The sequence below is a fragment of the Solanum verrucosum genome, unplaced genomic scaffold (assembly GCF_900185275.1).
Source record: "Solanum verrucosum unplaced genomic scaffold, falcon-dt-bn FXZP01000280.1, whole genome shotgun sequence".
Lineage (NCBI taxonomy): Eukaryota > Viridiplantae > Streptophyta > Magnoliopsida > Solanales > Solanaceae > Solanum > Solanum verrucosum.
In genome coordinates, this window is record NW_026019982.1 from 1,353,272 (window position 1) to 1,377,600 (window position 24,329).

The 24,329-nt window shown below is 31.4% G+C and overlaps 3 protein-coding genes and 1 non-coding gene across 4 annotated transcripts; 2 read left to right on the plus strand and 2 right to left on the minus strand.

Moving 5' to 3' along the window:
- Window positions 1–4,659: 4,659 nt before the first annotated feature.
- Window positions 4,660–5,806, plus strand: LOC125817620 (syntaxin-31). The gene has a single exon (XM_049497176.1). It carries the CDS (start codon window positions 4,729–4,731, stop codon window positions 5,737–5,739), a length of 1,011 nt encoding a protein of 336 aa, XP_049353133.1. The 5' UTR covers window positions 4,660–4,728; the 3' UTR covers window positions 5,740–5,806.
- A 4,168-nt stretch (window positions 5,807–9,974) lies between these two features.
- Window positions 9,975–11,437, minus strand: LOC125817624 (uncharacterized). The gene is made up of 3 exons (XM_049497181.1): window positions 11,188–11,437; window positions 10,631–10,849; window positions 9,975–10,325 (listed from the first exon to the last, which is right to left on the minus strand). Exons 1-3 carry the CDS (start codon window positions 11,287–11,289, stop codon window positions 9,984–9,986), a joined length of 663 nt encoding a protein of 220 aa, XP_049353138.1. The 5' UTR covers window positions 11,290–11,437; the 3' UTR covers window positions 9,975–9,983.
- Window positions 11,438–14,345: 2,908 nt separating this feature from the next.
- TRNAV-UAC (transfer RNA valine (anticodon UAC)) lies at window positions 14,346–14,418 on the minus strand. Its single transcript has one exon. It is a non-coding gene; the product is annotated as a tRNA-Val (tRNA).
- Window positions 14,419–18,012: 3,594 nt separating this feature from the next.
- On the plus strand, window positions 18,013–21,962 carry LOC125817623 (tetraspanin-19). Its single transcript, XM_049497180.1, has 6 exons — window positions 18,013–18,506; window positions 19,371–19,470; window positions 20,390–20,470; window positions 20,568–20,672; window positions 21,257–21,454; window positions 21,566–21,962. Exons 1-6 carry the CDS (start codon window positions 18,334–18,336, stop codon window positions 21,575–21,577), a joined length of 669 nt encoding a protein of 222 aa, XP_049353137.1. The 5' UTR covers window positions 18,013–18,333; the 3' UTR covers window positions 21,578–21,962.
- Window positions 21,963–24,329: the final 2,367 nt, after the last annotated feature.

The window sequence follows — 24,329 nt, forward strand, 5'->3', positions numbered from 1 at the left end:
AAAGAGACGTGCGATTTTATTTTTGCCCTTGGGAAAAAATGATTTTTTTAATTATTCTCTATATTGGTTTTCCTCCATTTAAAATAGTTTTTATTATCTTTTTAAATATTAAAACTTTGAGATCGACTAAAACTGTGTTTATTGAAAGGTCTCCTTAAATTTTACTTATTATTTACTTGACCTATCATGAGTCTTGCCTTTGCCTAATTAGTGATAAGATATGTAGCGTTTTAAAAGTATAGATAATTATAGTATATATGATAGTGAAGTATATATAATTACGTAGTTTTCCTAAATTTTATTATACTTATAAGTGAATCGCAACAATGCTAGAAGTTCTCCAAGAAGTTAATCTTGCTATGGAGGGATCTTTTATTCTTATAATAATGGTGGTGTCAGGTGTGGGCCACTTTCCCTACATTAAATATTAGAATTTCATGGATAGTAATATGTACGTATAGAGAAATTATTTTCAATAGAATTTCGACTTAAGTAAAATATTATTTCAAGAAAAAATGGTTTGATATATCCTCAATTTTGTCATTTAAAGCTTGATTTAGGTAGAAACTAACTTATGACATGACAGGCCCTTTGTACACAATGAAAAATGTATCTGGAGAAGTCAGCGGACTAAGAGCCCGTTTGGATTGACTTAAAAAAAGTAACTTTTTAAAGTGTTGGAGCTTATTTTTAAAATAAGTAGTTATGTGTTTGGATAAAAGTGTTGCAGTTGAAAAAAAAATTGTTGATGTGTTTGGCAAATAAGTGTTGGTAAACACTTTTTTTAATCAAAATGTCTGAAATACCCTTTAAGCTGTTAACATGATAAAAAGTTGATTAATTTAAGGTTTTTATACTTAAAAAAAATTAAAACAGAATTAATTTATATTTTACATCCATAAGTAATAATATTTTCCTATCATTCACATATTTCTTTACCACCTTATAAGAGGAATAAAATAATAATAATAATAATAATAGTAATAGTAATAGTAATAGTAATAGTAATAATAATAATAATAATAATAATAATAATAATAATAATAATAATAATCAAAATAAAAATAAAAAAAATAATTCAATATGGGCAATTTGGAAATTGTATAAAAGAATTAAGGGCAGAAAGGTAATATACTTGGTCAACATAAAAGAGCTTTTAAGTTTAAAAAAAAAAAAAACACCCCTCACCTAGCTTTTAGCTTTTGGCTTAAAATAAGTCACTTTGCTAATTGTCAAACACAGTGGCGGATCTATGAAGGGTAGTGGGGGTGTCACTCCACCCCCGAACTTCGACAGAAACTCTATATATACATATAATATTTATATAAATATAAAGCGTGTCACCCACAGAACAAAATTGGCTTGTGGTGCCACGGTAGGAGGGCAACTTTAGAAGGCTGATGTTGTGGGTTTGAATCCCATTTGTACCTATTTTTTTGAGAAATTTGCTGCATACGTTTTTTAAGAAAAAAAAAAGCTCCAAGAACGTTTTTTTAAGGAAAAATAGCTGGCACAATTTTTTATTTTTATTTTTTATAATTGTTATTGACTTAAATTAAATTAATTACATTAGTACTCTTTTGACTTTTCTTTTATTTGATTAAATACTCAATAAAAGTGTAATATCTTATTATTTTATTTTATTGATTGATTTATGATATATATCGAAAAGACGAATAATTCAATAAAATATAAAATTAATTTAATCGATAAGTCTATTTGGCACCCACGAACTCTAAATCCTGGATCCGCCACTGGTCAAACACTCTAATAAGTCAAAAACTGACTTTTAAGTCAGTTTGACTAGCTTAAAAGCCCATCCAAACAGGCTCTAATATAGTACTAATACCTATCATTGCAACAATTTGGTGAAGAAAGAAAACTAACACAACAAAAAAAGTATTACTATATAAGAAGAGTGAATAAATTCACTCCTCTTTCGACACGTGGCACCAAAAAAAGGAGAGGGTTGAACATAAGTGTGAATGTGAGGGTATTTTGGGTATTTAAAAATACCCTCACATTCACACTTATCTACTAAAAAAAATTACTATATAATATATATAAAATTACTATATAATATATATAATGTATAATATAAGTACTAGATAAGTGTGAAAGTGAGGGTATTTTGGGTATTTAAAAATACCCTCACATTCACACTTATCTACTAAAATATATATATATATATATAAGTAGTAGATTTAAATATATTTAAAAATAATATAAGTAATACTATACTTAGTATGCTTAAAAATAGTAAAAACTACATAAAAAGTACTACATATCATATTACAATAATTAACAATTATTTGACACTTTCAATTCTATCAATGCCATATAAATTAGGATAAAAAAGGTAACATTTATATTCAAAAATAATCTAAGTAATACTATACATTACAATAATTAATAGCTTAAATATTTAAAAGTTATATAAAAAATTTAATTGACTCTCTAAATTCTATTGCTACCACATAAAATGGATTATATGATAAACATATATTGTTTGAAATTGACGAAAAATAAACTATAAATTACAATAATTAACAAAAAAAATTGTCGGCTCCAAAAAATCTATCAATTAAGAACATATATTGTTTCAAATTGACGAAAAAGAAACTATAAATTACAATAATTAACAAAAAAATTCTCTCAACTCCAACAAATCTATCAATTAATGCCACATAAATTGGGACATGGAAAATAACATATATTCTTTAAAAATTAAGTTCAAAATGTACTATAAAATACAATAATTAACAACTTAATATAGTAAAGAGACATATAAAAAATGGTTAATATTTGAAATTTTGCATGTGCCACATAAATTAGAACAAAGAGAGTAATAAATATTATTTTCAAAATTCTGTAAAAAGAAAAGGTACTACAAATCACAATAGCTAACAATTTAAAATATTTTTAGAATCATATAAAAATTTCAATAGCTTCTCAAATTTCATAATATATGACATAAGAAGAGGGAATAACCAATATATTTATAAAAAGAAATGACATATAAAATGAAATGGACAGAGTATTAGTTTTTGAAAATGGAAAAGGACAAAACACATATAAAATTAAAAGACATATAAAAAAAAATTGGTTTAACTCTCAAACATAAAAAGTAACATATGTTATTAAAAACTTAAAAAAAAAGTACTATATTTTACAATAAATAATAACTTAAAATATTTACAAGACAACAAAAAAAAGACTAATTTTTGTACTGCTTGTGTCACATAAATTAGGATTGGGATGATTTTAAAATTTTAATTTTGGTTATACATTATAAAATAGCCGAAAAATTGAATGATATAATTTTTTTAAAAATAACCGAATGAATCGTCCTATCGATAACCCTAATGTTACTTCTACTCTGTTTATTTTTACTTAAATTTAGAAAGATATATTTCATTTCTACCCTCAATCTTATCGGTACATTTATTTGCTATTTGAAATTGAAATTAAAAAGACAAATGACAAATAAGTTTTTATATTAGCTCACTTATGAGCAAAATATATTATAACAATCTTTACTAATTTTATAACAATACATAAACTATACTCTCTCCGTCCCATATTAGATGGGCACTTCCAACTTTACACGGTGATTAAGAAATCATTAATACATTGGAAGACTTCACCATTTTACCCTTTGTTTATATCAATGCACATTGAAATGAGTTACAAAAAATACACATACAATATAGGAATGGTCATATTAATTGTAGGGTAAAATGGAAAAGAATTAATTAATTCTATCCTAATTTAATAAGTGCTCAAATAATATGAAAAATTTTTTTTTAGTAAGATTCTCATTTAATATGGGACGGAGAGAGTAACAATATAACTTTATTAATGTTGGGCCCGGGCAGCGCCCGGGCTTTCTTTACTAAGTATATATAGAGAAGTCAGCACTAATATAAATAACCTTCTGTAAACATGACTCATGATATTCATCTAAAGTTCTTTTGTTTTTTTATTCATTTTATTTTCCAATAAGCAAGACCTTATGTCTTATTGAAGATGACTAAGAAGTGGTTTCTTGACTCTTTTACCATAATACAGAGTCATAGAACCAGAACAATACTAATATTTGTTCGTAATCTATTTAAAATTACGTTTGAAGGGTCAAGAGTGAAAAATTTACTTCCAGATTTCGGTAAAATTTGAAGGACCATAAAGTTGATGTACTTTTTCATAGTGAACTACTCTAATTGTGTCAAAAATTGGACAATGTCAACTTTATGGGTAACATTTTAGATTGCACCACGTGTCCCTATTTGATCTTCCGTTATATTGAAAGGCATATATGCTCTAGTTTTTGAATGACATGAATGCCAATGTCCCAAAAGTATAATGGAAGGTATCATCCGTATACCATTTCCAATAGTTTGGAGGTTTAATTGTTATTTTCCCCATTTAAGTTGAAACTAAAAAAAATAAAAAAAATAGGTCAAATGTGTTTTTGATACTTATATCTTTAAACTATCATCATTTTGTAAATTTTATACCAAAAATGTCTCAAACTAAAATTTGGTCTTTATAGTTTTTACATCTAATTTTAATAAGTCACCCTCGTTTCTAGCCACCAAAACATGAGGAAACTATAACTAAATGCAGAAGACTAAGCACAGACAGAGAGTTAACAAGAAACACAGATAATTCCCCTGTATTATTTGAGTCGCCACAACAAACCTTGCAACTTTTTTTTCCCATTTACCAATGGCGTCTTCTGGAGCTTGGACGTATCGAGATCGAACTTCCGAGTTCGCGTCTTTGTCCAAAACATTGAAGAAGATCGCAGCAAATACCGGATCAGATCATGAATCACAACAGAATTTTGCTTCTTCTACCACAAAACTACTACCAACTCCAGATCGATCTGAATTCAACAAGAAGGCTTCGAGAATCGGGTTGACGATCCATCAAACCTTTCAGAAAATCGATAGGCTTGCTAAATTGGCAAAACGATCTTCCATTTTTGACGATCCAAGCAAGGAAATTCAGGAATTGACAACTTTCATAAAGAATGATATCACATCACTCAATGTCGGTGTTTCTGATTTACAAGCCCTTCAAGACATGGATGTAGCTGATGGAACTCATTCGAAAGATACAATTGTTCATTGTACTGCGATTTGTGATGATCTGAAGACGAGACTTATGGCAGCTACAAAATCATTCCAGGAGGCACTTACTATAAGGACAAAGAACATGAAAGCTCACGAAGATCGAAAACAAATATTTTCTACAAATCTCTCTAGAGAAAATCCTTTGAAACAACCTCCAAAAACCTTAGCAGAGCCACCTCCATGGTCAATTCCTACATCAGGAAGTGGTGGAAATGATGTTCAGGGCAGCAATCAATTAAGACGGAGATTGGCTTCAGACAATCCATCGTCTAACGAAATGGAAATGTCCATGTTACAAGATCAAGTGGCTCCGAGACAAGAAAGTTACTCTCAGAGTAGGGCAACTGCTCTTCAAAATGTTGAATCGACTATTTCAGAATTGGGCGGAATATTCACACATCTAGCTACGATGGTTGCACAACAAGGTGAGCTTGCTATAAGAATTGACGATAACATAGATGAGTCATTAACAAATGTTGAAGGTGCACAAGGTGCTTTGTTGAAGTACTTAAATCGAATATCATCAAACAGGTCTCTCATGATCAAAATTTTTCTTGTTGTGATACTTTTTCTCTGTGTATTTATATTTTTTCTGGCGTGATGTCGGTTAGGAGAGGTGGATATTCACTGTCATTGTTACATGTTGTGGGCTTATTAGTAATCAAAAGGCCGATTTCATTCAATAGCTTGCTCTGAGATGTGTAATACTTAGCTGTACTTTGTAACATAGATGCTGCAGTCGCAAATTTCTTCCAGATAAACACAGCCAAATTATGAAGATGTGAAAAAAAAATAGAAACGATTTGGTAGAGTGAACAACTCTACTAAAGCTGACATTCTTAAGAGTCGAGTTTACTTTTGTGGAGTGAACAACTCTACTAAAGAAGCAGCCATATCGCTATACTCGACTATGATGTGGGTGAAGTATCTTTCAAAGTATACCATAGATGTGTCATTTTCCACTAAAAGACTCACTATTGATCGGTGTCAATCTTTGGCGGACAAAATTAGTGCCAGAATCATATGCTGGATGGCTAGACAGAATAGAGTTGATTAGATCAGTGTTGTTTGGCATCCAGGCTTATTGATCACAATGTAGCCTGTTTCAAGTATGTTGTCATACTATTCTAAGGAGGTTTGGCTGAAGATATTACGTTAGCTGGGATAAAAGAGAACCATTCTACATGCATGGATGGCAATGGGGCAGGATGGGTTGAGGCTTGAATTGAAGTTGAACTTATATTTCAACTCTATCCACAATAGTAACATTCAATGTTCATCAATATATAATTGGAGTCGAAATTTTTTTAGCTTTTGTTTTGTTTAAATCCGTGTAAAATTCATATAGACTTGCACCCTGCATCAACTCTTAAAAAGTTATTCTAGCTTGCCCTGCATAATCTTAAATCCACATCCGTCCCACAAAACTTAAAACATTGTCATCCCTACTACCATGTACACAAGAATTAATGGTATTGGGTTCAACAACTTAGCAAGTCCAAGACATCCACAAGCCTTCAAAAAAAGGCTTGCTTTACAGCAGTGGTAAGTTTTGATACATATCATAAAAACCAATTAGTGCATATATGTTAAAGCATAACAGGAAAACTCTTTAAAACTATTCTATATATTTTTTACATTATTGGTTAGGTCTGATTTTATACAAATACTTGGATACAAATAAATAACAGTTAATTGCCAATATATATATATATATATATAGAATTGTAGCCATATAAAAATCTTGGAAAGTGTAAATAATTTATAATAGAAATATTGTTAATATAAATTCTGAACCTCTTGAGAATATTATTTTTTTCAAAATGAAAAAAAAAAATTACATTTATATTGGGTATAGAAAATTTTCTTATTGATTTGAACTATCAACCATCTGATTCAGAGCTTTATCAAATTTTGGGTATATCTAAAATATATTGTGGTGTGAGTGGGTAGATAAGTATGATGTTTCCCATAATCATAATTTTGCAATTGTCATTTTCTTTTTCTTGGTGTCACATATTTGATTGCAACTTTTTGTTTTTGGAGTTTTTTAAACTTTTGATACTTGTTTTTTTAATTGTAGTACATTTTAAATATTATATCTTCTATTTCACATATTAATAATATTATTTATAATAGTAAGGATTACTTCAAGTTGATGTAATCTTGGCCATTATTTTCAATACATTACCTTGGATAATGTTGTAAACATTTTATATATTAATATTTAGATTTAGAAAGTTTGGATCAAAGTCCTGAAATATTTCAGTTAGGAAATAGGTTTTAAAAAAAAAATAATGGTAGGGGTACGTAGGGCGGGGCAGTCGTATACTACTTGAGAGTAAAATTGTTAAACCTCATAGTGTTGAGTTTATATTTATACTTTTTTTTTTTTTTGCAATCTTTAATATTGTCTAAGATAAAATAAAATTATAAAATTCACTAGAATCTAAACCGGCATGTCCCATTATTTTACTAAACTAGACTTAAATTAATGTTCCTATGTTTTTACCTTTCGAGCTCAATTTCAGTAGGCATTAGAATAAAATAATTTAAAGAACAAAAGACACAAGTTTAATAAACTACACTTAATTATTGTGCCTGTGTTTTTTATCAACGTGATTCTTTTATTTAGGAGTGATGATGATCGAATTTTGTATATGAGAAAACTTATCTCATTACTAGGACAAAAATAATGAAATAAATAATCTAAAAACTACCTAATACCTCCTATCAAATATAAAATAAAATAATTCACATTTTATCTTCAGATTATTATATTTTATATATACCTCACAGCAAGCAAACGATTCAATAGAACCCCGGAATAGATAGATTAATACCAAGGTAGCACTTCCAATAGCACAAATTCAAAACAATTACAAACCCTACCAAAAAAGATATTACAAAATAGAAATGTTTACAATTCAACACCCAAATTAACTACAAATCTCAAAAACCAACTCTATCCCAAACCCAAATTCCAAAACCCCTCAAAATCACAAAATGATAATAAAAAACAAAGAATAAATCTTTTTCATCTAATTTTTTTAAAAAAAAATAAAATCAACTCCTCATGTGTCTGACCTTGTGCCAACCCTTCTTGCAAGATTCTCCAACAACTTTCACACCCTTCTTGAAAAGGGTCGTCAACTCTTTTGCTCTTTCTTTAACTTGTTTCTCAAACCCACCCATTTTTTCCCTTTCAAAGTGTTTCTAAAGAGAGAATAAAAAAGAAAATTTCAAGAATGTATGTAAGCTTCTATTGGTCTCAAAGCAAAATGTGCAAGACAACAACGTTTATATAAAAGAAAATTTTGGGCTTAGTGGAATCCAACGCATCAAATAGATATACACGTTGCGCTGTTCCAGAGGGGCCTGGATTCTTTCTTCGTCCATCTTTACTTGTTCACAATATTAAAAATAATTATTTAATAATACTTGTTCAATTTGAAAAATTAAGAAATAATTTATCTTTTTTACGTCTATTTTACTCTTGATGTATTCAACATCTAATATATTTCCCAAAATATTTGATTTAATATATTTAAAGGGTAATATAGATATATAATAGACGACTATTATTGAACAGAAAAAATAATTAGTAACTAACTGCTCTAATTTTGAAATTGCACATCTAAATACTTTAATTTATCTCTACAGATACTATTTTTATAATAAAATTTTATAAATATCGAATGCGAATAAAGGGAGAACAGTTGTCAATGTTGTTGCTTGGCATATTTGAATACGTTTAGCGGAAACTGTGGTCATTGAGCGCTGTGTGGACCTCTTAGGGACCACCGATGAAATAAATTTGAACAAAAAGTCTTTCAGACAGAAAATCTTTTTCATGGCAGCATAAACCAACGACTTGCGAGACATGTTGTTTACATTTGAACCAGCTAAATATGAATGCATGTCCATTTCTATACAGCTTGCACATATTTATTAGAAAATGAAATTTATGGTTACTTATAAATTAAATGAAAAAATAAATAAAAATTTATGTATAAGAATAAAAATCTTTCATGTTTAACTCAACTCTTTTATATATATAAAAAAAGGTCATAGATATTTTTTTTTGAAAAAAATAAAATTAAAAGTAACTTATGTTTATGGCAAAGCTCATAAGAAGGCTAGGTGGTCCGGATCAAAGTCATGATTGAACATGACGCTTTTGTTATCAGTTATAGCTTTTGACATACTAATAAGCGTTTGATCCTAACAAGTGGTATCAGAGATAAAATTCTGAATTTGATTCCGAAGAGCAACATGATACATATGAGGTAGGTGTTGGGAGGGGAATTGTTGGGTAATGTCAACATCAGCCTATGGCAAGGCTCACGAGGGGGCTGGATGGTCCAAATTATCGGATTCATGATCAAACATAACACTTGCCTAATGAACTTAGTCAAAAAATGAAATTACATCTTTTTTATCAATTATATCTTTTGATATAATGATAAACGTTTAATCCTAATGCGTACTAAATAAAGTTGGACTGTTTTTTTTCTTTAAAAAGTAATGTTTCTTGAAGCAACGGGTGGGAAGTGGGCCTTCTTTCTTCTAGTATATTCCATTGACAGCTTCAACGCATTAAAAGTGTAGACAAATTTCTTAAAAGGATTTTAAACTTTAAAGAGTAATGACTCCTTTTGAATCAAATCTCACCTGGCAAATGCTCAATAACAAACTTCCCTTTGACATAATCATATTATTTCCATGTTCTCCCACATAATAATAATTAGGTGTGAGTTCATACGCGTATCCAAAATTTTGAGAGAATGAATGCACTATTACGGAAAAATAACAGTTCAAGAAGAGATATTCATCATCAACAATTCATGATGTATATGTTATTAGTAAGGTTAAAGCATTGTATAATGAATGAATTACAATACAAGACTTTAAGTTTCCACTCCAGCAATAAGAGCATGCAAGGATTAAACCTATGATGAATAATTGTATGAAATTTTCAGCAGAGAAGTGAGCTGCACTAAAAACTACTGAACTAACAGTCACTGCTTCCTGCCATTTCATTGTGGAGGAAAGCGCGGTTAAGAAGACACCTCTGTAGACGATTTCTTCTAGCAACGGGGTGATGACACAGTAGACTAGAATACATGATGTTATCGATATTGGACCACTCGAAAGAATTTCCTTCAAGATTGGATTGTTAACTTCCTGCAAAGTTCATGAAATAATATTCACTTTCTCACACCATATAGCGAGACAGTATGATGAAGATTAACGAGAAAATGCATCTGTAAATGCACATTTGCTTTATCTCCCACGATACTTCTGGATTGAACAAGTTTAAAATGCAAATAACTCGATCAATTACATACACACTCAAAATCAACTAACTTGTCTAGTGCTTTAGTTTTGCATACTTCTAAGCTAAAACATATGTTTCAGCTACAAATGCACTAAACGTTTCAACAATCAAATTGATAATGCAACTGAAAAAGGAATTGAAAACAACTTACCTTAGTACCAACCAACGTGTCAGCGATAATTGATGTTACGAAAACTAAAACAACCAAGAACACAAAGCCAAGAGCTGACGCAAGTAACCAGTTCCTTTCTCTGGTTGATTGCTTCCCTTGAAAGAAATCACGAAGCTTGTATTGGGGATTACCGGTACATCTTAAAAGAAGCAGAACCACAATAAGCTCTAACATCTGAAGTACAACTAAGGATAATGCCTGTGGTGGAAAACAAGCAACGGTACCATCAAATTGACTAAAATCACAAGTTAACCGACTATTTTCTAGTTGAGAAAAAGTTCAGACGTTTCAAACGATATATTTCCCTTTTGAGTTCCACAAATCTGGTTTAATGGTCTAATTTTTAAGAGTAAGAACTTCTGTGCTCAACAAGGAAATGAAAGATGCCTGATTTTTTACTTTGAGCGAGTCCCAAGAAGCAACAGAGAACACGAGAAATTATGTGTATATCTCTTGAACTTAATCACAATTCATCAAACCAGCTCACAGCAATAGAATAATAACAGTTTATAATGTTACATAGAAATCTTACTCACCTCGGTCTGTGGATCAAGTGCTGAACAATGCAATATGCTGGTAACGGCAGACAAGCCTCCAAAACTTAAAGGAACATGCACACTGAACAGGTAGAAAGCCATGCTGCTCCACAAACTTCCCCTATCACAAGGAGTATCTGATTTAAGGACAGAGAATCCCTATTAAGTTGAAAAAATGTTCACTTATATTTCTGAATGAAAATATTGCACAAATTTTGGAATAGAAAACTGAGTACAAGCTCGCTTTATCACCAACCATTTCATGACTATCCATTTCCATGTTGATTAATCAGTGGAACTAGTTTGATCTTATAAATATAAGTAACTATTTCCAAGAAAGTTCGACTGGGTTTTGAACCACGTTACCCCACACATTGGTGCTTGCTTTCTCAACTTGATTCAATTTATTAGTTACGCGACAGAATCTATTAATACACTGAATAACTGAAAAGCTCAAAACATCCTATGTCCACATCATGGAGTACTGAGGACCCATCTATCTGCTTAACATATTTCCTGCAGGTTAAGTCTCTCGACCAATTGATATGGATGGTTCCTGGATTATTTTGCTCATGCCTCGATTAACCACCTGGCAGACTATCCAGCCCACAAGCACAGGGTTTCCAGGGTGATCCCGTCCACCAAAGAGAGAAGATGGATTGATATCAAGTGTTGTAACTAGGATTAACACCTGAGACCTCTTTTCTCCCGTGCCTCAAACACTAGCCCTTTCCTTTTGGGACCATATTTAGTTCAAACATGATTATCTCATGGCTTTAAGACTTTAGCTACTTGCTTGGGTTTATTGTCCTTTTGGAGTTTTGATCTATTTATAACCTGTGTGCATCAAATAATTTGCCAGGGTGAATCAATGATAACTCCATATCATCTGTTATGAAAATTCGCCTTCTGCTTCCAGAGTTCCAATTTCCAAGACGGTATTTACTTCAAATTACCTATTGTTTGGACAAAAAATCGCAGCAATGTGATCCATAGTCTGTCCTCACTCATTTTATTTGTTCCTGTGTAGCATCAGAGAAAATCCTAAATCTTTGCTTCAATTTATGAAATGAGGGAGCTCAAAGCACACCTGGAACATCCTGGATGCAGTTTCTTCTTAAATTGGGCTGGCCAAGGCACCTCATCTTCTCATATCATTGCTGCTCATTCCCTTTAGGCCGAAGTGTTTGGTACAAACTCTCCATAGGAAGTTAGGACCCCCAGAGTAGCCCGCTTTTATGTAGGAATAGAGTCTGGTCCAGCCCTTTAACTCAACAATGACTAACAATAACATGTCAAATTGTTCAAGTTTTGGGAAGCTACATCAAACTTGTCATTAAAGGTATAATGGTCTTAAAACAAGTTCCATAGCAGCTATGCAGCTGCAGAGCTCCAAACTAACTAGTAACAACCTTTTTCATCTCCCCGTATGTACTCCCTCCCCCTCCATTTCTGAGGCAGATTTAGCTGTTTTCGGTGGATTCAACTGAACCTATTGCTTTCAGCTTATACCACATAAATACGTGCAAAAAGAACGTATATTTTTTTTAAAAAAAATAACTTTGACTCTGAATCCTGGATTCGCCTCTACTCCACTTGTTTTCACTACTATTTCATCTAAGCTACTAGATTTCAAATTCAACACCCTACACATCAATAAAAAATTCGAGAAATTGCCTTTCGACATTTTCATTATTTATTGGGCTTTACCTTGTCTTTGATACATGATACATCAAGAATAAAAAATAACCCAAAATATTACATAGAAATCTTAATTTATTAACTACTCCCTACATCTAGTTTTACCTAGCCCTTTGGACCAACATTTTAAAACGTATATTTTCATCCTATTGACATCGATCATCTAATTTTTTTTTACTTTTAAAATAGGGAAAAAGATCTGAAACATATTCGAACTTTGATTGAAATTGATGTAACGATACCAAACTTTGAAAATGACCTTTTACCCCTGCACTATTTATAATTATGCAATATTTATGATTTCCACGTGGACACATATATACCTTTAAAATACACTATTAAATAGTGCAGGTACTCCATAAAGTTTGGTAATTGTAACAACAATTTCAATCAAAGTTAGAGTATTTTTCAGACCTTTTCCCTTTAAAATATCGAGCTGGATTAATCCAATTTAGCTTTAAAATTAGTCAAATTAACGAAAAATGTGCAGATTATTATAGTGAAAGACAGAAACCCATAGTTCTCTGCTTATACCAATCTTTCATTTCTATCAATTTTCTTTTGCAATATTTATAATTATATTAACAATGCCAAAATACGGGGGAAAAGGGGAGTGGTGAAAGAGAAAGTACCTGGGGGTCCTTGTTTTTTATGCAATTGCATTTGGGATAAGCGGTTGATCGGAAGAACTTAGAAGGGTACAAATGATTGTGAAAATCTTGAGTAAATTTCAGAGATGAAAGACAAATTGCAGGTCCACGGACAAGTAACCCGTTCATATTTCTCTAATTCGACTTCCGGCAACACTTTGAGCTCAGTGTGAGGGTAGAGATTTGCGGTGTCTGGCTTAGGCCGAAGAATGGGTGTCAAATACTTGTCGTTCTCGGGTTATTGCATACTTAGATATTTGAACAAAAGTATTCAATAACCCAATAATATATATCTTAAGTGCTAAAATGCCAAAAACAAGTTAGGTAAAATAAGAATTGAGCAACGACATATTTACCTGTTCAAATTTAAATGTATATTTATGTATACTTAAAATGAGAAGGCCAATTTAATTGTATATAAATTTAAATATCTATTTATGCACACTTAAAATGAGGAGGCATAAATATCATATGAAATCAAGTTAAATTACATGTTTTTTTATGTATTATGCCAAATGAGAAACATAGGCTTTTCCTTGCCTTGCAACACTTTGAAGGAGCACTAAGGATTGTGGCAGAGTGATAATTATTTATTCATCCTTAATTAAAGTCTCGGGTTTGAGTCTTCTTAGATACGGAATCACTTTTGTTAAGGGGAAAAAAAAACACTTTGAATGTCCAATAGAAAAGTGTTAACTTGTTATTATCGAGTTAGGCATGATGAGTTGAAATTGCAATAAAACCTTCAATAGAAAAGTGTCAACTTGAGTTACGCATGATGAGTTGAAATTGGAATAAAAAACATAATGTTGCTGCCCAGGATCGAACTGGGGACCTTTAGTGTGTAAGACTAACGTGATAACCACTACACCACAGCAACTTCTTATTACATGCAATCATTTTATAAATTTAGAATGTAAGTTCAAGAAAAAAAGTGCAGAAGAATGATTCTTGATGGATTTTTATGAACCAAAGAGAAACTTCATCATTAACAAACTCTGACTATTCCATTACGTTGTTTTCCTGCTCTTCCTAAAAAAAATATTTTGGATTTTTAATTTGCTAGCGAGACTTAATTGTAAGTTTTATAAAGTGATTCTTAGATTAATTATGTTATATGAGGCAGAGTGTTAGCAAGTCAAGAACTCGCACGTTTAATTAGAAGATGAAAGTAACGGAAATGAGGATGCTTAGATGTATGTATAGGCATACCAAGAAAGATAAGATTAGAAACAAAGATATATATATCAAGGTGGAGTAGCCTACGACCTATCACCTATATGGTGGACAAGATGTGGGAAGTGAGATTGAGATGATTTGGGCACGTAAAGAGGAGATGTGAGGGTCCGTTGGTAGTGTTAAGTCTAAGAAGAGGTAGAGGTAGAGATAGATCGAGAAAAAAAATTGAGAGATGTGATTAGCTAAAATATGGTTTATCTTTAGCTCACTAAGGACATGGTTTTATATATATATTAAAGAATTAGGGTAGAAAGTAAATTAGTAGGTAACCAAATGGTTTCTCCTTTCTTCACGGGAAAACATGTTTTTAGTTTAGAGCACCTTTTATAGCCCTCTTCTCCGTATGAATATCATTATTAGAATAGAGAAGTATCGAAAACACTTTTAAACTTGACGCAAATTATTAGTTTCATTTTAACTATTGACAAGCTTAAAAACATTCATTTACTTGACATACTCAAGCTAAATACACCCTATCTTGCAACATTAGTGAAATACACCCCTAAATTCTCATCAAGTTTAGGGATGTTTTCAACACTTCTCTCGATTTTTATTAAGAACTTCATGCTCCTGCATGAGTTTGAGACCACTTGTTATGTCATGTGACATATCATGAGTGTATCGGGGGTATATCTAAGTTTAGTTAGTTAAATAGAGGTGTTTTCAAGATTATCAATAGTTCAAGGATAATGAAACTAATAATTTACGCTAAATTTAATGGTGTTTTTGATACTTCTCTCGTTAGTATTTCATTATTATCTTATCTTTCAATTTATTACTATTGTTGTTCTTTTACTTTGACTATTGTTTAGTACTATTTTTGGTTGCCAATAATTTTGTTTTCTTTAGCATTTTAATCATAATTTGTACTCTCTTTTTTTCTCAAATATGTGTTGGAAAGACCTTTCTTGATCCTAGGATAAGTCGCAAACAATCTTTCTATTTTATATAAGATAGATAAAAGATCAATATACAACCCACGCTCCCCAAAAATTATTTATAAAATGTATTTGAAAAAAATTATATATTTTAAATACATTTTATATTGTACAAATTATCTATTAAAAAAATTCTCAAAAAAAGGTTATTTAGAAAAGGGAAAAAGGACAAATATATCCCAAAATTATCGTAAATGGTATATAGATACCCTTTGTCATACTTTTGGGACATTGGTGCCCCTACCGTCCAAAAATTAGAGCATATATGCCCTTCACTTTAACGGAAGACTAAATAGGGACACGTGACGCAATTTTATCATTCGATCCAATATTTAATAAATGTCAGATATGTGGATAAGATTATGACATGTGTATGTCCGTTAATATAACATGTATATATGCTCTAGTTTTTAGACGGCAAGAGCACCAATGTCCCAAAAATATGACGAAGGATATCTGTGTACCATTTACGATAATTTAAGGGTATATTTGTCATTTTTCCCTTTAAAAAACAATACTACAACTAAGATCTCATCACCTTTCCTAATCAATGATCGATACAACTTTGAAGTGAAAGGATCCATCTCATACAATTATTCAACCATATATTTAAAACTAGATACAATGGAGCCCGTGCAAGCACGGGCCCAATAATTGTTATTTTATTTATCTATTTATATGTGTGATTCATAATATTCTTAACATAATTTTTAAAATAATATATGTTACTTTTTAACTCAATTTATGTAGTACATGTGAAATTTCGAAAGTTAATCACATTTTTCTAAATTATCAGTGTTAATTTAAATTTGAGATTGTTTGAATTTTAAATTAAAAAATTTAGGGAAAGTGAAGTGAAAGGCGTACAGAAAAGTAATTTTAGATACTTGCAAAGAGAAGTGAAAGTTTGTTAGGAAAAAGGCACTACACACACTTCAAATTAGATAAAGAAGTATATGAAGGTTAAATTTCAGATTAGTTTCCGTCTTTATAAATTTCTAAACTTGACTCTAAGTACCTAAAGGAAGTTCCTCTCATTGTAAATTTTGAAATTTGATCCCAAGCTGCTCTAATTCATATTCATAGAGGAAGTTGAAGAAGAATGGCAAATCGGTCAATTGACCGACTGACCCTAAGCTCCTAAACATTCTCACTTCTAAATGCAAGCACGGGCACAATATCCATTAAATTGTTAATTATTATGATTTATAATATTTTGTACATCATTTTCAAATAATATATGTTATCTATTTTTAAATACTTTAAGTTGTGATTAATAATAATTTCAAATAATATATGTTACTCCATTTGTCCCAATTTATGTGACACATGTGAAATTTTGAGAGTTAATATGTTTTTCAAAGATTGTAAGTTGTTAACTATTGTGGTTTATGGTATTCTTAATGTAATTTTTCAAATAATATATGTTATTCCCTTCGTCCTAATTGTACAGTTCACGTAAAATTTCGAGAGTTAACTGGATTTGTAATATTTTAAGTTTATTTTTTAGTACTATTTAAAAACGAAAAAAATTAAAATATAATGAAAGAGGATTGTATAAAAGTAGGTGGGTCAGCTTTGAATTAATATGTTTTTCAAATATTGTAAGTTGTTAACTATTGTGGTTTATGGTATTCTTAATGTAATTTTTCAAATAATATATGTTATTCCCTTCGTCCTAATTGTACAGTTCACGTAAAATTTTGAGAGTTAACTGGATTTGTAATATTTTAAGTTTATTTTTTAGTACTATTTAAAAAGGAAAAATTAAAATATAATGAAAGAGGATTGTATAAAAGTAGGTGGGTCAGCTTTGTGATAGACCAATGAAGTGTGCTCTCAATAAAAGAAACTTAGTTCCTCTATTTGTAAATAGAGAAACTTAACCCCAAGCTCCTCTCTATTCCCACTTATTATATATAGTAATATCAAAAGACTGACCACACTATTAAAAAAAGTATAAATTATAGAAATCACATATTATAAGTACTAAATAACATCTTATCCATTCTAGTTTTCTATTTACCAAAAATCCCTTAAAAATGATGTTTGCGGGATACATATCGTTGTGCACGGGATACATTAGGTTTGATACATTTCACATAGCGGGATACATAGCGTTGTGCACGGGATACATAGCGTTTGATACATTCCACATAGCGGGATACATATCGTTGTGCACGGGATACATAGGTAAATAAGGGATTTTTGAAAATTTTGAAATAAATAAGGATAAATGGATATTAAGGTAAGTAAAGGAGTGTAATTAAGTGATTTGTCCATAAAAAAATAATTTATAAATTAATTTACTCAATCATACAATTAGCTAATTGAATAATATAAGGATTTTCCATTTTTTCTTCTCCGAACGCCAACTGTCCTAGCTTATTGCGTGAAAGACGGCAACGACGTCAGCTCAATCGGTAATCGGCGACTAATTCAATCACTGAATTTTTTCAAATTTCTCCGACTCCGTCATCGTCTCCGATTCCAACAACCCTATTCCCCTGAAGAACAAAAGAATTAGCATCAATTAAGGGTTAGGGTTTTCAGGAATTATATTCAGTTGAATTGTTAATTTCCGATCGTTTTTTCGTTGAAAAAGGGGGAAAGCAAATATGACGAGGATGGCGAGGAGTTGTATGCAGTCATTGTTGAAAGTGGTGAATTCGGTTATTGGAATGGTAGGAATCGCGATGATTTTGTATGCTCTTTGGATGTTTAGGGTTTGGCATAAGCAGATGGGTCCTTATCCTCCTCCTTTCTTTGGACCTGATGCCCCTGCACCATGGTAAAATGTTGTTTCACTTTCTTACAGTATGTGCCTGAGCTTTATGAAAGTTAGTTACTTTACGTGATAGTGGGACAATCTTTGTTGCTCCTTTTTGCTTTAACAAAAGCTAGGACTTTTTAAAAAAAAATTGGGTATTGGAGTTCTTTTTGCTGCCTTACTTTGCTCTAACTTTTGATTTGTGTGTTTTCTGCTTATTGGATGCCGTGGGATACAAAGGAGTGGGGATGTTAATTTGCTTTTGCTTTATTGAAGTTCATTTCCGGGAGTCATGTTCAATTAACTATACCCCAGCTATGTGAATCCTCTGTATCCCATTACTCATAGGATCCATTACAGTAAGACCTTACAGAGTGGACTTTGGGTCACACACCTCGTGCAACGGCACAAGCTCCACTATTATACTAAGAGCTTGCATCGTCCCACTAGTATAGGTACCGATAATAGGCCACGCCATTTGTTTTGCTTGGACTATCTTTACAATGATCTAGGACCAACTGTGATTTGAATCATTTTATTACCTTAAAATGAATAGATATGAGGATATTGGTATCATGCATCATGAATAGAATGCTTGATGGAAGCACTTATGAGAAGAAATTGACTGCCTATGGAAGTAGATGTAGAAACCACCCAGGCCTTTTCTTTTTCTTTGTTCTCTTTTTAGTTTTGTTCAGTAAAAAAACGATGGTGTTTCTTTATTTGATAGTAGAATTTCACACACTCATACAAATGTGTTGAGAATGATAATTGTCAAGATTTGGATATTCCCATGTTTCATAAGCTGTCAGATGTTTGCTCTATTTTTTTGAAATTTGGATATTCGTATTGTAAATTTAGTGACACAACTTTTGTCTAATGTAGGTTCATTTACGCAACACTTGGTCTTGGAATAACTTTGTCCATAGTCACTTGCTCGGGTCACATTGCTGCAGAGACTGCTAATGGCTGTTGCTTATATATTGTATCCTTTCAATTATTTTACTTTTAATTGATTTATGTTGAATGGTCTTCATCTTTTAAGCTGCCTTTAGTTTGTTGTTTTCTTCGTAGAGGGGTTGCGGGTGTCAGGGTGGAGATGAGTCTGTTTTGAGAAAGTTGCCTGGACAAGCTTCATCCTACTCTGTAGTAATCAGCTAGTAGTTCAGCAGACTAATGGATGCTTTTTACCGTCTTCACCTTCTAGGAGGAAATTGTGTTGATTCTATATCTAGCTTGGACTGCAGAATCTTCTTGCTCTACTAATGAGAATAAACAATACTCTTGTTTACTACTTCTATCAATGCTACCTGCATGTGACTTAAGTTCTGTTTATTGATATATTTTTCAATAAAAGAACAACTAACAATTATCACTTTCTTTGTGATTACCATTTCTATTTCGTTTTGTGGGTTGATATAATCTCTACACCTGTGATTGAGAAGGGCAAAGGAGAGGGACTCTTTTGCAATTGACCATGTGCCAGAAGTTAGAATTAATTGTCATTTTTCATGGGTGCTATGCTCTTTTACCCAAGCATGCTTTCTTCTTCACTTTCTAGATTTGATGCTTAAGTGTCTTTGTTCCCGCTACCTTTTCAGCATATATCTTTATTTGATATTAGTCCTTTTGCTCTAAGGAAGTTTGAGAACTTGGACTTGCTTCTAAGACTTGATATGGGAGGTTGGAATGATTTCTAATTTGAAACTATTAGGATTAAGATGATTGCCCTTATTCAACTTGGCAGTGCTAAATCAGAACTGGTCTTTTTTCTTTAAGATTCTTCAGTTAAGTTGCTTAATATGTACATCTCCCGGTTTTGTGTATGGCTATGTAATTTAAAATCCTGCATCATTGAGTGACTATTCCATTAACACAGTGATGTTTCTCCTTAAGTGGTATAGTACATGGTTTTTGTGTTCCTACTTCTCATGATAGAAGCAGCTGTGACGGTAGATGTATTCCTTAACAGAAACTGGCAAGAGGTACTGCAATTAAACACACACCACATATTTTGATCTTAGATATAGAGCTTTTAGTAAACTTTTGGATATTGATTAGTATTTGATTTGACCTGATCAGGACTTTCCCAAGGACACGACAGGGAATTTCGATGAGCTCAAACACTTTGTGAAAGATAACTTTGATATCTGTAAATGGATTGGCTTGTCAGTAGTGACTGTGCAGGTCTGTCTCCTTCCACACTCATATACTACAATACTATGATAAATCGTTTTCCTTTTTGTTATGTGGCAATATGATTACTCAAATTAAATCCCACGCATCGCTGTCTGAAATGAGTGAGATAAACCAGTTCCAAGTGATTATTACAATTAACGAGCTGTTCTTTTAAACCATTCCTGCATCCTGCATCCTGCATCCTGCATCTCTCCAGTCTTCTGCCTTCTATACTGTAAAACTTAGATTTTGGATGTTGATGAGAAAGAAGGTTAGTTGATGTTTTTCAGCCATTCCCATGTATTTGTCTGATAATAATATTGCGGATTCATGTGGCTGGAATTTGTTACTAGACCAGAATGTGTATCTGTTGGATTTTCTTTGTAATAGGCCCTAGTGCTTTAGCATGCTTTTCCGCTCCTTCTAATATCTGATGAAATTTTCTTTGTTTTGGGTGCCATATAAGCTTAATTTGCTCATCTCATTCGTTCAGGTGGTTGTAAAATCTCACATCGGGGGTTGAAGTCCTTTCAGCCTTCGCCCCCTCATATTCTTGATTATTTGACCATTTGCCTATATCTTTCCATGTGCAGGGGCTAACTATATTATTGGCAATGATCCTCAAAGCTCTAGGACCACATCAGGAAAGGTGTTATTATGAGAGCGATGATGATTATATGCCCGACAGAGTCCCACTATTGAAGAGTTATGTTCCTTCATCTTCTTATGTTGTCGGCGACCCTATGTATGGACCTAAGAATGATGCTTGGAATATCAGAATTAACAGCAAGGTAGGCATTCTCTGCAGATTCATAGGAAAGAATTCATTTATGTGCTCTGTTCGAAAGATATTTGGGTTGATGATATATGATTTTACTGGTTTGTATTTAATAAATATGCAGGTAGGCAGATGAGCTCCAAGTTCAGTTCGGTCAATCAGCAAGAACCAAATTTGCGGTACAATCGTTTGCATTGTGAAAAATGTGTGTAAAGTTGAAGGTGGAATGCACATGCTTTCGACCTTTGGTAGAATTCATATAAACATATGCAGTGCTTGTATATTCCCGATTCCTTACACTCTTACACTTGCTGGATAATGTGAAAATTTAGCTCTCAAGAGTCGAAAAATTCTTACTTCGATCGCCTTATGTTTATATTATATATAATATAATAGTAGAATCATGAAGTTTACCAGTACAAAAAAGAAGAAGAAATCTCATCGTTGAATTCTTTTGCAGTATTTACTTATTTGTTTGTCCCTATTGTTGACTAACAATCAATCATGCTTGTTATTATAAGTAAAAGTGGAGATCATTTAGATCTTCTCAAGTACATCATATCGTTGGTGTTTCCTTTTTTGTTATGATTATAAGTGTATTAAAGATACATTTGACTCAAATGCAGTCTGTTATCACACTTCAACAACAAATGGGTGCATGTGTACTTGGTAACTTTGAAAAAAATTATACTTTTGAGGAACGGATATATATTTAGTTGTGCAGTTTGATTCCTATCTACCGTTGGTGTTAAAGGGAGAACTGCGAAGAGTCAACCCTAGTACTAGATGACTGGGTTGGGCTAACCTATGGTGTACATCTTTACCAACAAAAGTATATGTTGGTACTTGGTTGAGCTTGCAATCAACATGTATATTCATCACACCCTTGTCCACTAAGCTATTACAATCAACTGTTATAATAAAGCTAAAATCTAAGTATTAGAACTCATACTCAACCTATATAATATTTGTATTTTCGTACTGCTCGTACCACTATGATCAGTCGTACACAATATTATCTCTCAAGTAAATAAAATTCTCTAAATTAATACACTTCTTCAATCTGTGGACTAATATCACCTTATGATTTGAGTGACAATTTCCAATATATATATTTTTAATTTAAAAGCCACTCACTATATATCTAACTCCTAATAATACTACGAAGAACAGTAGTGATGCCTGCTGAATGGAAATCAAATATCTATCACTTAATAATTAATTATATATTCTCCATAATGGTACTTTTTCACTTTAACTAACTCAAAATTATTAGTTTAGCAGACATTATGACCAAAAAAATCTTTAAATTACTTTTAATAGCCTTTTCAACTTAGCTGCCTGTTTAATTGTGGTTCGTCCAGTTTTAGTTTAACAATTAATCTGTAAATAACTTTATTCAAAAGAATCTAACTTCAATCTTTTGAAACGTAATTAGCGCAATACAATTAATTAGATAAATTATGTCATCTTTAACTTTATGACTTAATTAATTAATATTCTATATTTTTTTTAGCTTTATCAGTATGTACTAGTGATCTCTACCAATGTGATTAGATTTATTCATGGAAAAAAAAAAAGAGAGATAAATGTGAGACAGGGCTTTTAAAAGTTGCAATATTTAGAAGAGTGAAACTTATATTAAAAAGTAAAAAAAATCATGACAAAATTAGAAATTTCTTTAAAAATGTTCGAGTGATAAACCACATAAAAAAACGTTACACAATAAAGCCAAAATGATCGGCCATGGCACATGTGACTTCGAAGATACTGAATTTTTCTGTTAATTTCTAATCATTTTTTTTGTAAGATTTGGGGATTGGATACTCTTTAACAACCTCTAAGTTTGTAATAATAATATATAATCTCATTTGTTGTTTTCATAAAATACACGATTTTTTTTTAAAGAAAGTTTATCATAAACAGTACTATTATTTGTTTATATTCCTCATTTTATAAGATAATATGATTGTTATGTTTGGCCCTTCACATATTATATCTTAAATCGTTTGAACTTTGGAGTAATTAAGAAGCTGTTCGGGATTAGTAAAATGTCACGTTTTACTCTCTACGTTGTTTTATACAAAACACTATTACTCAATGTATTTTTACCTAAAACAAAGAAATTAAGTAAGTGGTTAATTATTTGGATAGACAAGAAAGTAACGCGAAACATATCATGAAGAAATTACATGATTTGTACGTTCTTCAAATGAATTGATTTTTAGTTTTTATTTTAAAAATAAGCAGATCTTTTTTTGTCCTTAACAATCAAATTTATGCATAGCAACATAAATTCTGTAAGAACGCGAAATATAACTTATAAAATATAAATTTATACCTCGCGAAAAAATTATTTACCTTGGCGGACAAAAGTACTATAGATCCCATAGTATTGCCTCAATGACCCACAAATCACCAATGTGGCAATGACTCCAACTTTTAAGACTTTTTTTTCAAGATATTTAATTTTCTTTCTTAGTAGTATTAACTTTTCTTGTTGAAGAAAGAAAAAATGTCCTATATTTTGACAATAAATTTGCATTTGAACTTCCAACCACCATTCATGCCACAAATTATGCAGTGAGACATCTTTTTTATTTAATATATATATATATAAAAAAAACACTACTTTTTCTACTACTAAAAAATGCAAGGTGTGATAAAAAGGAAATAGAGTCATCTTTCCACTGTTTTTGAATATAAAAATTGCAATCATTATATCTCTTTCAAATGACTTTTAAACTTGGTAGGTTGTGGAGTTATGAGCATTGTACTACTCCTAGTTGTTAACTTATATAGAACAATAATTTAACACTCTATCGGTTCTAAAATAGTTGTCACGTTTCACTTTTTGAGAGTTTGTTTAATTAATTTTCAAAGCTAAA

Bases quoted from the DNA above. Each gene is read 5' to 3' on its own strand.
- LOC125817620 (XM_049497176.1), top strand. From the start codon at position 4,729: ATGGCGTCTTCTGGAGCTTGGACGTATCGAGATCGAACTTCCGAGTTC.
- LOC125817624 (XM_049497181.1), bottom strand. From the start codon at position 11,289: ATGGCTTTCTACCTGTTCAGTGTGCATGTTCCTTTAAGTTTTGGAGGC. The intron at 10,850-11,187 runs GTGAGTAAGATT...TTTCCACCACAG, and splicing joins CACTTGATCCACAGACCGAG to GCATTATCCTTAGTTGTACT. The intron at 10,326-10,630 runs GTAAGTTGTTTT...TGAACTTTGCAG, and splicing joins ACACGTTGGTTGGTACTAAG to GAAGTTAACAATCCAATCTT.
- LOC125817623 (XM_049497180.1), top strand. From the start codon at position 18,334: ATGACGAGGATGGCGAGGAGTTGTATGCAGTCATTGTTGAAAGTGGTG. The intron at 19,471-20,389 runs GTATCCTTTCAA...TAAGTGGTATAG, and splicing joins ATGGCTGTTGCTTATATATT to TACATGGTTTTTGTGTTCCT. The intron at 20,673-21,256 runs GTCTGTCTCCTT...TTCCATGTGCAG, and splicing joins TGTCAGTAGTGACTGTGCAG to GGGCTAACTATATTATTGGC.